The sequence below is a fragment of the Lolium perenne genome, chromosome 4, assembly GCF_019359855.2.
Source record: "Lolium perenne isolate Kyuss_39 chromosome 4, Kyuss_2.0, whole genome shotgun sequence".
NCBI lineage: Eukaryota > Viridiplantae > Streptophyta > Magnoliopsida > Poales > Poaceae > Lolium > Lolium perenne.
This window is the reverse complement of record NC_067247.2, coordinates 74776278-74792540: the sequence shown is the minus strand read 5'-3', so window position 1 is coordinate 74792540 and position 16263 is coordinate 74776278. Positions and strand designations below refer to the sequence as shown.

General features: G+C 43.8%; 1 protein-coding gene across 1 annotated transcript; it reads left to right on the top strand.

Moving 5' to 3' along the window:
- The first annotated feature begins 10208 nt into the window (after positions 1-10208).
- LOC127348448 (uncharacterized) lies at positions 10209-12740 on the top strand. Its single transcript, XM_051374475.2, has 3 exons — positions 10209-10363; positions 10460-10719; positions 12665-12740. The coding sequence occupies exons 1-2, from the start codon at positions 10318-10320 to the stop codon at positions 10663-10665; spliced, it is 252 nt and encodes an 83-aa protein (XP_051230435.1). The 5' UTR covers positions 10209-10317; the 3' UTR covers positions 10666-10719; positions 12665-12740.
- Positions 12741-16263: the final 3523 nt, after the last annotated feature.

Below are 16263 nucleotides of genomic sequence, written 5' to 3'. Positions count from 1 at the left end.
ACACCTCTAGTGAACTGTGGACCCCTGTCCAATTCTCTTTACTGAAATACAATCTACTGCAATACTGTTCTCAAGTTTTCGCAAACAATCATCTTCCACACAATACGGTTAATCCTTTGTTACAGCAAGCCGGTGAGATTGACAACCTCACTGTTTCGTTGGGGCAAAGTACTTTGGTTGTGTTGTGCAGGTTCCACGTTGGCGCCGGAATCTCTGGTGTTGCGCCGCACTACATCCCGCCGCCATCAACCTTCAACGTGCTTCTTGGCTCCTACTGGTTCGATAACCTTGGTTTCATACTGAGGGAAACTTGCCGCTGTACGCATCACACCTTCCTCTTGGGGTTCCCCGCGGACGCGTGTTGAACGCGTATCAGACAGACATAGTTCTTCTGAATAAAAGCAACCTTTTGAAGAAATGGTTATGAAAACCTGCATTTGTATTAGACTTTTTGGTCTAATGCCGTAGCTAGTGCATTAAACACCTCTTTCCTATAATGAACTTGTTGAGTACGCTCGTACTCATCCCACTCTTAAATCCCCTGCTTAGATATGGAGGCATCGAAGGAGTATCTACAGTGCAACTCGAAGGCCGAGGAGTCAACAACTACTTCAAGAGACAAGACCCTGTCAGAGGAGTCAGATACCACATACATCAAGGAGAAAACCTAGTTTAGCCATAGAAGGGAACTAGTTTCCTAAACCTAGCTCCTACTTAGCTAGAATCTATTCTTAGCCTCTTTAGCTAGTTAAATACTCTACAAATAGAGTCCGTGATAAGATTAGACTATGAGTCGTTCTTCTGGAGTTTATTTGCAGTTTTACCTCATTGTAAAGTAGGAGGCTATGATGATCTTATGTAACAGAGTCAATGTTGTAATTCTATAGATATGCCTTGGACCCGCATATGTTTCTGTTGTACCACTCTGAGCGATATAATACTAGTGGAACGGTGTTTCATTGGTGTTATATCAGACTTGCATACTACACCATGCAGTGGTATGCCGGGTCACCACAAGTGAGTAGTTCACCCCTGGACTATGGGTCCATAGCAGTAGCTAGATGGTTGTCTTCTCCTTATGTGCTTCATTGTCGGATCTTGTGAGCTGCCTAACATGATCAAGATCATCTATCTGTAATGCTATATGTTATGTTTGTTGGGATCCGATGGATAGAGAATACTATGTTATGTTGATTATCAATTTATATCTATGTGTTGTTTATGATCTTGCATGCTCTCCGTTATTAGTAGAGGCTCTGGCCAAGTTTTTGCTAGTAACTCCAAGAGGGGGTATTTATGCTCGATAGTGGGTTCATGTCTCCGTGAATCTGGCGGAGTGACAGAAACCTCTAAGGTTATGGATGTACTGTTGCCACTAGGGATAAAACATTGATGCTATGTCCGAGGATGTAGTTATTAATTACATTACGCACCATACTTAATGCAATTGTATATTGTTTTAAACTTAATACTGGAAGGGGTTCGGATGATAACCTGAAGGTGGACTTTTTAGGCATAGATGCATGCTGGATAGCGGTCTATGTATTTTTTCATAATTCCCAATTAAATCTCACAATACTCATCATATCATGTATGTGCATGGTCATGCCCTCTCTATTTGTCAATTGCCCAACTGTAATTTGTTCACCCAACATGCTATTTATCTTATGGGAGAGACACCACTAGTGAACTGTGGACCCCGGTCCATTCTTTACATCTAAAATACAATCTACTGCAATTGTTCTACTGTTCTCTGCAAACAATCATCATCCACACTATACATCTAATCCTTTGTTACAGCAAGCCGGTGAGATTGACAACCTCACTGTTTCGTTGGGGCAAAGTACTTGGTTTGTGTTGTGTAGGTTCCACGTTGGCGCCGGAATCCCTGATGTTGCGCCGCACTACATCTCGCCGCCATCAACCTTCAACGTGCTTCTTGGCTCCTACTGGTTCGATTAAACCTTGGTTTCATACTGAGGGAAAACTTGCCGCTGTACGCATCACACCTTCCTCTTGGGGTTCCCAACGGTCGCGTGCTGTACGCGTATCAAGACTGTTTTCTGGCGCCGTTGCCGGGGACCTGAAGAAAAGTTACATCACAGGGATTTCTAACTCCCACGTCAACTTTGCGCCAGCAAATGTTTTCTGGCGCCGTTGCCGGGGAGATCAAGACACGCTGCAAGGAGAGTCTCCACATCCCAATCTCTTTACTTTGTTTTTGTCTTGCTTTATTTTATTTACTACTTTATTTGCTGCACTAAATCAAAATACAAAAAAAATTAGTTGCTAGTTTTACTTTATTTACTGTCTTGTTTGCATACCCCATATTAAAAATAGAAAAAAATTAGTTACTTGCATTTACTTTATCTAGTTTGCTTTATTTACCGTTGCTAAAATGGGTACTCCTGAAAATACTAAGTTGTGTGACTTCACAACCACAAATAATAATGATTTCTTATGCACACCTATTGCTCCACCTGCTACTACTGCAGAATTCTTTGAAATTAAACCTGCTTTACTAAATCTTGATACGCGAGAGCAATTTTCTGGTGTTAGTTCTGATGATGCTGCTGCCCATCTCAATAATTTTGTTGAATTATGTGAAATGCAAAAGTATAAGGATGTAGATGGTGACATTATAAAATTAAAATTGTTCCCTTTCTCATTAAGAGGAAGAGCTAAAGATTGGTTGCTATCTCTGCCTAAGAATAGTATTGATTCATGGACTAAATGCAAGGATGCTTTTATTGGTAGATATTATCCCCCTGCTAAAATTATATCTTTGAGAAGTAGCATAATGAATTTTAAACAATTGGATAATGAGCATGTTGCACAAGCATGGGAAATAATGAAATCTTTGGTTAAAAATTGCCCAACCCATGGACTGACTACTTGGATGATCATCCAAACCTTTTATGCAGGACTGAATTTTTCTTCGCGGAACCTATTGGATTCAGCTGCTGGAGGTACCTTTATGTCCATCACTCTTGGTGAAGCAACAAAGCTTCTTGATAATATGATGATTAATTACTCTGAATGGCACACGGAAAGAGCTCCACAAGGTAATAAGGTAAATTCTGTCGAAGAAACCTCTTCCTTGAGTGATAAGATTGATGCTATTATGTCTATGCTTGTGAATGATAGGACAAATATTGTTTCTAATAATGTTCCGTTAGCTTCATTGGTTGCACAAGAAGAACATGTTGATGTAAACTTCATTAAAAATAATAATTTCAACAACAATGCTTACCGGAACAATTCTAGCAACAACTATAGGCCATATCCTTATAATAATGGCAACGGCTATGATAATTCTTATGGGAATTCTTACAACAATAATAGGAATTCACCCCCTGGACTTGAAGCCATGCTTAAAGAATTTATTAGTACACAAACTGCTTTTAACAAATCTGTTGAAGAAAAGCTTGGGAAAATTGATATACTTGCTTCTAAAGTCGATAGTCTTGCTGCTGATGTTGATCTTTTGAAATCGAAAGTTATACCTCATGAAAATCATAATAATAAAATTGTTACTACAGCAAATGCCATCCAAGTTAGAATTAATGAGAATATAAGATTGATGGCCGAATTGCGTGCTAGGTGGGAAAAAGAAGAAAATGAAAAAGAAGATAATATAGCTAAAGTTTGGACTATTACCACCACTAGCAATGCTAATACTCCACAAGTTGCTGCACCTCCTACTAATAATGGTAAAAGAATTGGTGTTAGCAATGTTTCCACTTCTAATGCAAAGCGCGAAAAACTGCCTGAAATCGCTAAAGCATGAAACTGCCTGTGATAAAACTGCTGAATTTTTTTCCAATATTGGGGATGATGATCCCATTGCTTTAGATTATAATGGTTTAAATTTTGATGATTGCCACATCTCTGAAGTTATAAAGTTCTTACAAAAACTTGCTAAAAGTCCTAATGCTAGTGCTATAAATTTGGCTTTCACGAAACATATTACAAATGCTCTCATAAAAGCTAGAGAAGAGAAACTAGAACGCGAAGCTTCTATTCCTAGGAAGCTAGAGGATGGTTGGGAGCCCATCATTAAGATGAAGGTCAATGACTTTGATTGTAATGCTTTATGTGATCTTGGTGCAAGTATTTCTGTTATGCCTAAGAAAATTTATAATATGCTTGACTTGCCACCATTGAAAAATTGTTATTTGGATGTTAATCTTGCTGATCATTTTACAAAGAAACCTTTGGGGAAAGTTGATAATGTTCACATTACCGTTAACAATAACCTTGTCCCCGTTGATTTTGTTGTCTTGGATATTGAATGCAATGCATCTTGTCCCATTATATTGGGAAGACCTTTTCTTCGAACTGTTGGTGCTATCATTGATATGAAGGAAGGTAACATTAAATATCAATTTCCTCTCAAGAAAGGTATGGAACACTTCCCTAGAAAGAGAATGAAGTTACCTTTTGATTCTATTATTAGAACAAATTATGATGTTGACACTTCGTCTCTTGATAATACTTGATACACACTTTCTGCGCCTAGCTGAAAGGCGTTAAAGAAAAGCGCTTATGGGAGACAACCCATGTTTTTACTACAGTACCTTTGTTTTTATTTTGTGTCTTGGAAGTTGTTTAGTACTGTAGCAACCTCTCCTTATCTTAGTTTTGTGCATTGTTGTGCCAAGTAAAGTCGTTGATAGTAAGGTTCATACTATATTTGGATTACTGCGCAGAAACAGATTTCTTTGCTGTCACGAATCTGGGCAAAATTCTCTGTAGGTAACTCAGAAAATTATACCAATTTACGTGGGTGATCCTCAGATATGTACGCAACTTTCATTCAATTTGAGCATTTTCATTTGAGCAAGTCTGGTGCCTCAATAAAAATCGTCTTTACGAACTATTCTGTTTTGACTGATTCTACCTTTTATTTCGCATTGCCTGTTTTGATATGTTCGATGGATTTTTCGATTCCATTGACTTTCAGTAGCTTTGTGCAATGTCCAGAAGTGTTAAGAATGATTATGTCACCTCTGAACATGTATATTTTGATTGTGCACTAACTCTCTAATGAGTTGTTTTGAGTTTGGTGTGGAGGAAGTTTTCAAGGATCAAGAGAGGGAGATGATACAACATGATCAAGGAGAGTGAAAGCTCTAAGTTTGGGGATACCCCGGTGGTTCTCCCCTGCATATATCAAGAAGACTCAAGCGTCTAAGCTTGGGGATGCCCAAGGCATCCCCTTCTTCATCGACAACACTATCAGGTTCCTCTAGTGAAACTATATTTTTATTCCATCACATCTTATGTGCTTTGCTTGGAGCGTCGGTTTGTTTTTGTTTTTGTTTTGTTTGAATAAAATGGATCCTAGCATTCATTGTGTGGGAGAGAGACACGCTCCGCTGTTGCATATGGACAAATATGTCCTTAGGCTTTACTCATAGTATTCATGGCAAAGTTTCTTCTTCGTTAAATTGTTGTATGGTTGGAAACGGGAAATGTTGCATGTGGTAGTGTATAATAAAATACTTGTAGAACATTGAGCTTTGATAACTTGATTCTTTGCAAATGTTTTGAGGTATTTAGATGGTAAGGCTTGCTGGATAAATAAGTTAAAATTAGTAGTGGATTGTTGTCTTTAAGCTTGTGTCGTACTACAAACTCTATTTAAATAGTTGAAGGCGTAGTTGGACTTGATAGCTTTCCATGTCTGAGAGTTCATCGTAATAACTAAGTTGTGCTGAAGGTCGAGGGAGCTAGCGGGGTACTTGTGCCACCGTGAACGGCCCTCCTTGGAGTAAATTTTAATCATGCTCTTAATGATGAACCTGCTAGTTGTTTGCAATAAGCTTGTGAGTTCTTTTTGACTAATGTTAAGCTACGGTTTTTGGCACTTTCACCATCCAAATTTGCTAGCCTCTTCGGTACTGTGCATTGCCTTTTGCTCACATTGAGAATTGTGCATACTTCGCCAGTACATCCAAACCCGTGGGAGGACTTTCTCTTGTTCTCCTACACATAAGCCCATACATCTCCTCAAAACAGCCACCATACCTACCTACCACAGCATTTTCATAGCTGTTCCGAGATATATTGCCATGCAACATCCATTTTACATTACATGCCATGTTGTCATTTATTATTTATATATTGCTTTGCATGATCATATACAGCTGATGTGTGGTTTACCCATGTTACGCTAGATCATTGCACATCCTGCTACATTGGCAGAGGCATACAGTTTCATACATCATGTTTCATTCATTATGAGTTATTTGTACCAGAAAGTGTGTTGTCATATTAGGATGTTGCCCCTAAAAATGAAAAGAGCCATGGAGGCCATCAAAAAGAAAAAAAGAGAGAAAAGAAAGAAAAAAATGAAAAGAAAAGAAAAAAAGAAAAAAAAGAAAAAAAAGAAAAAAAAAGAGAATAAAGAAAAAGGGGGCAGCATTACTATCTTTTATCCACACTTGTGCTCATGTTTTAGCACCCGCATTATTCATAGTCATCATTTGTGCTCATGTTTAGCACCTACATTCATATGAGAGAGTTTTCATGTTTTACTAGTATAACTATGTGGGGAATTTACACTATAGAACTTGGGTTGTATATTCCAATGATGAGCCTCCTCAAAAGTGCTCTAGGTCTTCATGAGCAACCAAGTTCGATGCACCCCCACTAGTTCCATTGGAGAGCTTTCATACACATATAGCTCTATGTGCATCCGTTGCGTGGCAATCACTACTCCTTGCATAGCTTCGATCATAAGGCTTCCTCTTGTCTAATGGTCATTTACAGCTTTGCAAGCCTTTCTTCCATTTGGCCTTCCAAACCCCCATTAACGTTCTTTATGCCGTAACATCCTGGTGCTAATACCAAATGCTTGCGCTCACCGGTTGAGTAGACTTCGAAACAGTTGATTCATGACGTTCATGTTTATGTTTACTTGACTGAATCCTTCTTATGTTGTGAAAATTTACTTGATGCTTGGAATGAAGGATAGAACTTCTATGCTGAATACTTAACACATCCTTAATGAATTTTGTACGGTTGCATGTCTTTAAAGCAATAGTTCATGAAAACTTCTAGCTTGTCTAACTCTTGCATTATCATCTCTTATATCAATATAGATACTTGCTTTGAATGATTTGATCTCAGCTCATATGCTTTACAATAGTATGATCAAGATTATGATGGCATGTCACTCCAGAAATTATCTTTGTTATCGTTTACCTGCTCGGGACGAGCAGAAACTAAGCTTGGCGATGCTGATACGTCTCCGACGTATCGATAATTTCTTATGTTCCATGACACATTATTGATGATATCTACATGTTTTATGCACACTTTATGTCATATTTATGCATTTTCTGGAACTAACCTATTAACGAGATGCCGAAGAGCCAGTTGCTGTTTTCTGTTGTTTTTGGTTTCAGAAATCCTAGTAAGGAAATATTCTCGGAATTGGACGAAATCAACGCCCAGGGGCCTATTTTGCCACGAAGCTTCCAGAAGACCGAAGAGAAGACGAAGTGGGGCCACGAGGTGGCCAGATGGTAGGGCGGCGCGGCCCAAGCCTTGGCCGCGCCGACCTGTCATCTGGGCCCCTCGTGTCGCCCCTGACCTGCCCTTCCGCCTACAAATAGCCTTCGTCGCGAAACCCCCAGTACCGAGAGCCACGATACGAAAACCTTCCAGAGACGCCGCCGCCGCCAATCCCATCTCGGGGGATTCAGGAGATCGCCTCCGGCACCCTGCCGGAGAGGGGATTCATCTCCCGGAGGACTCTACACCGTCATGGTCGCCTCCGGAGTGATGAGTGAGTAGTTCACCCCTGGACTATGGGTCCATAGCAGTAGCTAGATGGTTGTCTTCTCCTTATGTGCTTCATTGTCGGATCTTGTGAGCTGCCTAACATGATCAAGATCATCTATCTGTAATGCTATATGTTGTGTTTGTTGGGATCCGATGGATAGAGAATACTATGTTATGTTGATTATCAATTTATATCTATGTGTTGTTTATGATCTTGCATGCTCTCCGTTATTAGTAGAGGCTCTGGCCAAGTTTTTGCTAGTAACTCCAAGAGGGGGTATTTATGCTCGATAGTGGGTTCATGTCTCCATGAATCTGGGGAGTGATAGAAACCTCTAAGGTTATGGATGTACTGTTGCCACTAGGGATAAAACATTGATGCTATGTCCGAGGATGTAGTTATTGATTATATTACGCACCATACTTAATGCAATTGTCTGTTGTTTTCAACTTAATACTGGAAGGGGTTCGGATGATAACCTGAAGGTGGACTTTTTAGGCATAGATGCATGCTGGATAGCGGTCTATGTACTTTGTCGTAATGCCCAATTAAATCTCACAATACTCATCATATAATGTATGTGCATGGTCATGCCCTCTCTATTTGTCAATTGCCCAACTGTAATTTGTTCACCCAACATGTTATTTATCTTATGGGAGAGACACCACTAGTGAACTGTGGACCCCGGTCCATTCTTTACATCTGAAATACAATCTACTGCAATTGTTCTACTGTTCTCTGCAAACAATCATCATCCACACTATACATCTAATCCTTTGTTACAGCAAGCCGGTGAGATTAACAACCTCACTGTTTCGTTGGGGCAAAGTACTTGGTTTGTGTTGTGCAGGTTCCACTTTGGCGCCGAAATCCCTGGTGTTGCGCCGCACTACATCTCGCCGCTATCAACCTTCAACGTGCTTCTTGGCTCCTACTGGTTCGATTAAACCTTGGTTTCATACTGAGGGAAAACTTGCCGCTGTACGCATCACACCTTCCTCTTGGGGTTCCCAACGGTCGCGTGCTGTACGCGTATCACCCGGCGCCGCCGGACTTCCGCGCACCGGGAGGATGGAGGCTTAGCGCGGGCGGCGTGCCGATCCTGCCGCCACCGATGGGTCGGGCCGCGCTCGAGGCGAAGATCGACGCGGTGCTCGTCACTCTCAGTGACGAGCAGCGCGCGGATCCATGCTTCTACCCCGACAACTACGAAGCGTGGACCGAGTTCTTCCGGCGTAGGTACGAGCGCGAACTCGCCGCGTATGATGGCCCTCCTCCTCCTCCGGCAAGGAACAACGCCGCCGGTGGTGGAGCGCGCCTGAGCGCACATCGAGGGCGGGAATTTCCCCGTCCTGCAAATGCCGCCACCAGAGGCGGTGACTCTGTCGCGCCGGCGCGGTACCTCCTGGCTGCCGAGGAGGATGGCGCCGTCCTCCTCCTCGTCTGGGTCAAGGTCGGCGTCCAGGTCCGGCGGGTCGACGTCGGTCTTCGTTAAAAAGGAGCCGGCGTCTCCGTCGACACCGGCGCGCGTCAAGAAGGAGCCGGCGTCTCCACCGCCGACCAGAGGGCGTAGCAATGGCGCCCTCGTCATCCGCGACCAATCCTCCTCGCCGCAGCGCGGGCGGAAGAGGAAGTCGGCGAAGAAGGAGGTCGCCGCGGCCGCCGCCAACCAGATCGCCGAGGACGCCGCGGTGGCGGAGGCGATCGCCAGGTCGCTGAAGGACCTGGTGCCCGCCGACAACAGCCTCCCCATCGACGCTGCACTGGAGTGGTCCAAGCGCGACTGGGAGCGTGAGGAGGCGGAGCAGCAGCGGCGGATGTTGGATCTTGCTGCCGCGCGTCAACTCACCGCCCGCGCCGCCGCACCGTCCTCCGCGCGGAACGCCGCGCCCAGGGAGGTGATCAAGCTCGAGGAGAGCAGCGACGACGACATCTACCGGCCGTCGCCGCCACGCGCCGGCGACGCTGGCCAGGGTACGAGGCGCCGCCGCCCCAGGACGACGCCGGCTCGAGCGACGACGATGACAGCGGCGACTACACGTCCTTCTACCGCCATTTTGGCATGTAGGAGGACGCTTAGTTTAAGTTTTAGTTTGCCAATCGCCGAATTCAAATATATGTACGAATTCGGCCTAATTATGTACGAACTCGCCTCTATTTGTTAAATATCATTAAATTTCGCTTATGTTTGAATGAACTCGCCAATTTTGTCTGAATTCGCCTTATCATCCTGGGATCGCGGCTGGGAAGTTGGCTCTCCCCACGCCATTTTTTCGTCCAATCCGAACGAAATTAATCCCGGATTTCTGCGTGGGAAGGCCAAACGAGTGGGGATGCTCTAAGGGGCACGTGGCTTCAGTTCCATACTAATCGGCTAATCGCCGTGGTGCCCATCCGGTTAGGCTGCACGCTAGCGCGGTCGACCACCACTCCAGCAGGAAGGTTTCTCAAGTTACTACACTGGGATCCTTTTTTTCCCTATATAAGCTGCAAAGTTTGCAGAGAGCTAACAAGAACAGAACATGGCGTCCAACAAGCTTGCTCTTCCGGTGGCTCTCCTGCTCTGCGGTAGCTGCCTTTGCTCCGTTCCTTTCTCCTCTGTCGACGCTCTCATAGATCATGATTTATGAAGGTGTCTTATTTTCTGTTCTCTGAATTCTGCAGGGCTCATGGCGATTGGATCCCTACAGACCACGGATGCGGAGTTTTGCCCAACATACGACTGCCAGGTTGCCAAGTACATGACGTGCCCGTCGTCGGGAAGCAGGCAGCTGTTTCCGGCGTGCAACTGCTGCTTCGCCCGCAACATGGAGAAAGGATGCATCATCTACTACAACAACGGGACCATGTCGGATTGCAGTAAACAGTGATCGCAATCCCTTTCTTGTATGTGTTTAAGCATGATTTTTCTTGATGCTGAATAAGGGCATGTACAATGGGGGCAGTATGTTGTGGTCGCCCCAGCCATCCACATATACAAAATAGAATGAAGCTACTAGTGTTAAGCATATGTCTCCAATGGAAGCTACTACATGTGAGGTCATTCTCCTACTTTTTGTACTGACCAACTTTTCAGACACACTGCAAATACTCATTTCAAACAATACAACCATTTATTTCAAATGAACTCACTCAGGGAATTAGCAAAATACCAAACTTAGTCTCAAATTTGATCCAAACACACTCCAGATTATGCAAAACAGAGTCTAGAGATGGTAGCACAATTCTGAGTACAAACCACCAAAATCATGTCACATATGTTAAGTACTTGAGAAACCACAACTTATCACATGCTACATGCTATTGTTCACCATTCTCAAAATTTAGACTGACTTCTTGCCATGTCCTTCTCACTTGAATCACAAAAAAATGTCTCATATCTTTGGGGTTTCCTGGTGACTTCCGTGCCATATCTTTCTCACTCTTGACTTCTAATTTCTGAAATATAACGAGGAACACATGGTCAAGTGTCAGGTGACAACAATGACTAATTTCTGAAATATAACCAGGAACCTAGGTCTGAACCAATTATCACAGGTAATGAAACAAATATATCACTCAGCGTTATCAGGCACACATGTAAGAATCCTGCGTTTATCTAACCACTTGGAGATTACAATGCTCAAAATAAGTTGTAAACTATACAAGCTGCGAACAGGATTGGTTGCCGTCACATGTATTTGCTCAAATAAAAACTAATTCCATACTTCTATGATTTCCTAGTGTAGTTGATAGGTTCAGAATTAGGCACACAGATAGCTACGCTTATCTAACAGAGACAATGACGAGAAAGCTACTCTACAGTAGAGTATACTACTAGAGCTAATTAAACATCAACGATAGTAATATACAGGGAGACAGCTAGCTTGTTCGTCCTATGAAGCACACATGGAGGCATGTCCCGATAGAAAAAAAGACTTGTGCTCCGGTGCTTTCTGAAAATTTTATTTGCACAACTTTTAAAGCAAGATCAAAGGCTGTGGTTAGGAGGAGTGGGTCTTGGGAAGTGGGCAGTTATACGCTGCGGTGATCACAGCCATCCGTCTGCTTTGGGAAACGTGCAAAAAAAAGTATTGGAAAGCACAGGAGCACTCCTCAGAAAAAAATCATGGGGAATTGGGGGTCTCACGCAAGCTCAGATTTTTGACCAAATCTGAAGATACGGGTCACAACTGCAGTATCGGGGAAGCCACTTTCATCAGTCAATTTACCAGATCGAACCGAATCTTAGGAAGCCAGAAAAGTTATGGGAAATTTGGGGTTTCTCCAAAAGCATGGATTTTGACCAAATCGAAGATGCAGATCAAAACTGCATCATCGAAAGAAGCTACCTTTGATCAATAAATTCACCAAATCGAATCAAAGAAATCCAATTTCTAGAAGAATCGTTGAGAACCTAGGGCCTTCTTCACGGGAGACAGGGAGACGGGAACAGATCGACTCGTACCTTCCAGGAGAGCAGCAAATCAACGGTGTCGTCGGCGAGATGTCGAGGACGATCAGCGATTTGTTGAGGACGAACACAGCCTTCTTCCGCGTACTTCGCCTCCGGTCGCTCGCCCGCCTTCTCTGGTTCAGCTCTTGGTGCGAAAGTGGATTTGGCGGGTGGGCGAGCGCGCGATTTGGCGGGAAGGTGAGCGCGAGCGCGGGATTCTGGTGGCGCGGGAGCGCAAGATTCGGCTGGGGCGACTGCTTTCGCCCATCGCGTCGCCTCGGCGGTCGCCTCGTTTCTTTTGTCAGGGGAGCGGCGAGCTCTCCTGCAGGAGACCACTTTGATTTGCAGGAGCTAGGTTTGGGTGAGTTGGCATCTCCAGGACGACGTGGACAGCTGAGGCAGTGGTCCAGCATGGAGCGTTGGCCATGCCCTAATATCCCCATGTGTGCCTGGATGATACTGGAAATACACAATGGGTGTCGGAGCTATATGGCAGTCATTCAAATGAAATATGAATGAACACTCAAAAAAAAAATCAGCCGCTGCTCGCGTATCATCAAACGTTGACCAACGGGGGAATGATCCCTCCCTTGGCTATACGTTGTTAGGTAGGATGAGACTTTCCGGTTTATTCGCCCCTGCTGCGAAATTACCGTGCATGGGGATTCGAACCCGGGTGGGCTGGCTGCGCACTCGCTTGCCTTGCCACTGAGCTCTAGCTCAGTTCTCGCTGCTCGCGTATCATCATGTCACTGGAAGATAGGACCATGTAGTTATGCACTATGTGGCAGTGATCACAAACAATTTGAAAGGACTGGAAACCGGACAGTTAAACCAAATATTGAACCGTGAATACGACCAAAAGTTATCTAACCTATATGGAAGATGCTTCAATCCATTTAGACCAGAGGTTAAACCTGAATATAGCCTTCAGAGTTGGTACTCGATACGCAAAACTGCAGCACTTTCATATCTTTGCACGTGCAGTATTTCGATTCCCCACGTCTTCCATGCTACCAGCTCTTGATCATATGCAGTTTGGCGTTTCTTTGAATGCTAGAAGTGTGACCACCAAGGGTTAACGAGCAGACCCTTGCCTGCTTCGATAGTCACGCTTAAACAGGGATTTACAAGACAGAGAAATTACATACTGTTAGGGTTTTTTTCATCTTCCTTTACAACTTGATAGACACATTCTACTACATACACACAACTGAAATAAAACTACAGTCAATCCCTGGATTTTTATTTACCAAGTTTTTTATACATGCTGCAGAGAGCCTAAGAGGAACAGATCATGGCTTCCGCCTTTCCATGATTAAACACATTACTCAAGGAGGATCTGTAGGTGTCAAAGTAAATGTAGAGGAAGATTTCTTCCTAACTAGTAAAGGGCTAAGACAGGGTGATCCCTTTGCTCCTTTGCTATTTAACTTTGTAGTGGATTTTTTTCTTTCAAAATGCTAATTAAGGGGGCTTTGTGTGGAATGATCAATGGTCTCTGTTCACACTTAATTCCTGGAGGTGTTGTTAGACTGCAGTATGCACACCACACACTTCTTTTCTTAGAAAATGATAAAAGGAATGTCATTAACCTCAAATGGTCACTCACCTGTTTTGAACAGCTGGAATGAAAATCAATTATCACAAACTAAATTGATGGCTATAAATATGGAGCCACAAGAATGTATGATATTCCTGGAAATCTTTCAGTGTGTGGCTAGCTAGTTACATGTTAAGTATCTAGGGCTTCCTCTACATTTCAATAAACTTAGGAGGGAGGATTTGCAACCTCTTGTAGATGGTTTTCTAAGTAGAATGGCAGGTTGGATGGGGGAAATTGCTTTCCTCCGAAGCAAAAAAGAATTCTCATCCAGACTATCCTCTCTAGCATTCCAATATATATGCTATATTTATTTAAATTCCCAAAATGGGCCCTACACCTTATCAAATCTCAAATACCTGATTGTATGTGGGCTGATGTAGATGGTAATAAAAGAATCCATTTGGCCAACTGGCCCTCTGTATGTATGAGGAAGGAGTTTGGAGGCCTTGGTATTCCAAACTTAAAAGATCTGAATACTTGCTTAGTTGGATCTTGGGTCAAAAGATACATACAAGGGAAGGGAGCTTGTGGAGAAGAGTAGAAGATGCCAAATATAATACAAAATCCTGACATCCTTTGTTGTCAAGATTTGAACCCATCCGTCTTTTGGAAAAGGGTGATGTGTGCTTCTAGAGCTGTGAAATTTGGCTAGAAATGAAATATAGGTAATGGTAGGCTAGTGAGATTTTGGGAGGACACTTGGTTTGGTAATGCTCTTTTAGATACACAATATTGGGACATCTACTTTGTAATTAATCAACAGATGAAAATTGTTGCTGGACCTTTGGAGGGACAATAATTAAAACGTGACTTTAAGTGAACTTTTACAACAAGTATGATGGATATGTGGTTTGAAATTGTAGAGATTGCTAAAACTATTAAGTTCGCCACTAAAGAGGACAAACCTATTGGAAATATGAATCTAATGGGATTTATTCTTGCAAGTCTCTATATGATGTAATCAATTTTAGAGGAATACAACCTGTTTTTTTACCTGTTGTTTGGAATTTACATATTTCCCCTAGAGTCTAGATTTTTCTCTGGTTGTTATCTCAGAACAAGATTATGACTAGAGATAATCTCAGACACAGAGGTGTTCCAAAGAGTAAAACGCTTGGTGGGTTATGAAGTTGCCTTGCGTGAGCGGATTAGTCATGAACTGGGAAAATGCTAACTTTTAGTCACGAAGTTGCAGCGTTGAGACACATTACTCATTCCGTTAAGTCACAGAAGTGGCATCATCAGTGGTCACCTGCGGCCGTCCCGGAGCTAAAATAGTGCAGCAAACACCTTCTCATTTTCACCTCCTCTATCAGACACTAAGGACATCTCGGGGCGAAGCAAAGCGGACGCCTAAATTATCCGCGCGTGTCCATTTGCGTCGGCTGAAATGGTCGAAATCGACCGCGCGTCTGTTTGCACCGGGGTGCCCCAGCACGACGCAAATTATTATTTTTTGGTTTTGCATTGTTTCAACATAAACATAATTTACATAGTGAATAAACAAAATAAAAAATATAATACTAAAAGACGCGTAAGGTCTGCGCCTGCTACCCTAGCCTACTCCTCCTCCTCGTTGTCGAGGACGACAAATTCTGGTATCTGCCACGGCCAGTTGGCAACCGGCAGCATATGTCGGTGTTGCCGGCGGTGGAGCACCCCACGGGTTGAACGCCGGTGGTGGATGTGGAGAAACCCATGGGCTAAACGACGGAGGTGCAGGAGGCGGGGTGCAGGACTGTGGCAGCTTCGGCTGCACCGGCCGGTCCACCTCCAACATGAGGACGCCGAGCCTCTCTATCTCCTCGTCGATCATCGCTGACGGTAAGTCGAACTTCTGGCCCTCCTCCATGGCCACCTGCCAGTCGTGGAAAAGGCAGGCGACAAAGTCGTCTGAGTATTCACTGACCTCCTCGTTGTGGTAGGCCAGCGCGTCATCGTTGTCCTGTGGAGACGTCGGCTGTTGCTGTGTTCGACGGCGAGGCGGCGGTGGCCGCTCAAATGGGGAGTCTCCGTCACCGAGGAAGCCCGCCTTCCTCCTCGGATCCTCCTCGGTCTCGCGCTAGGTGTGCTAGCTATTGGAGTCGACGGTGAAGGAGGGACAGACACGTGCGGAACGGACACCCGGATATGGCTGAGCCGCCAGCCGCCACCATGTTGGTGCATGTCCCGCCAGCAGTGGCACGGCGTCCAGCTCTGGTGCATGAGCCGCGCCACCTCGACAAAGTTGATGTAATGTTCCTTTGATCTTATGTTAGAAAGATTGCAGTCCTTTTGAGCAATGGAAACAAAGCTGTTGCATCAATTCGTTGTCCTTTTGATCTGATTTTTAGACAGGTAGTTGTTTCTTATCTGAAGGTATATTACTGTTAGTTTGCATTTCAAATGTTGTCGATTTTCCATGCAAACTTCAGTCCAATTTAAACT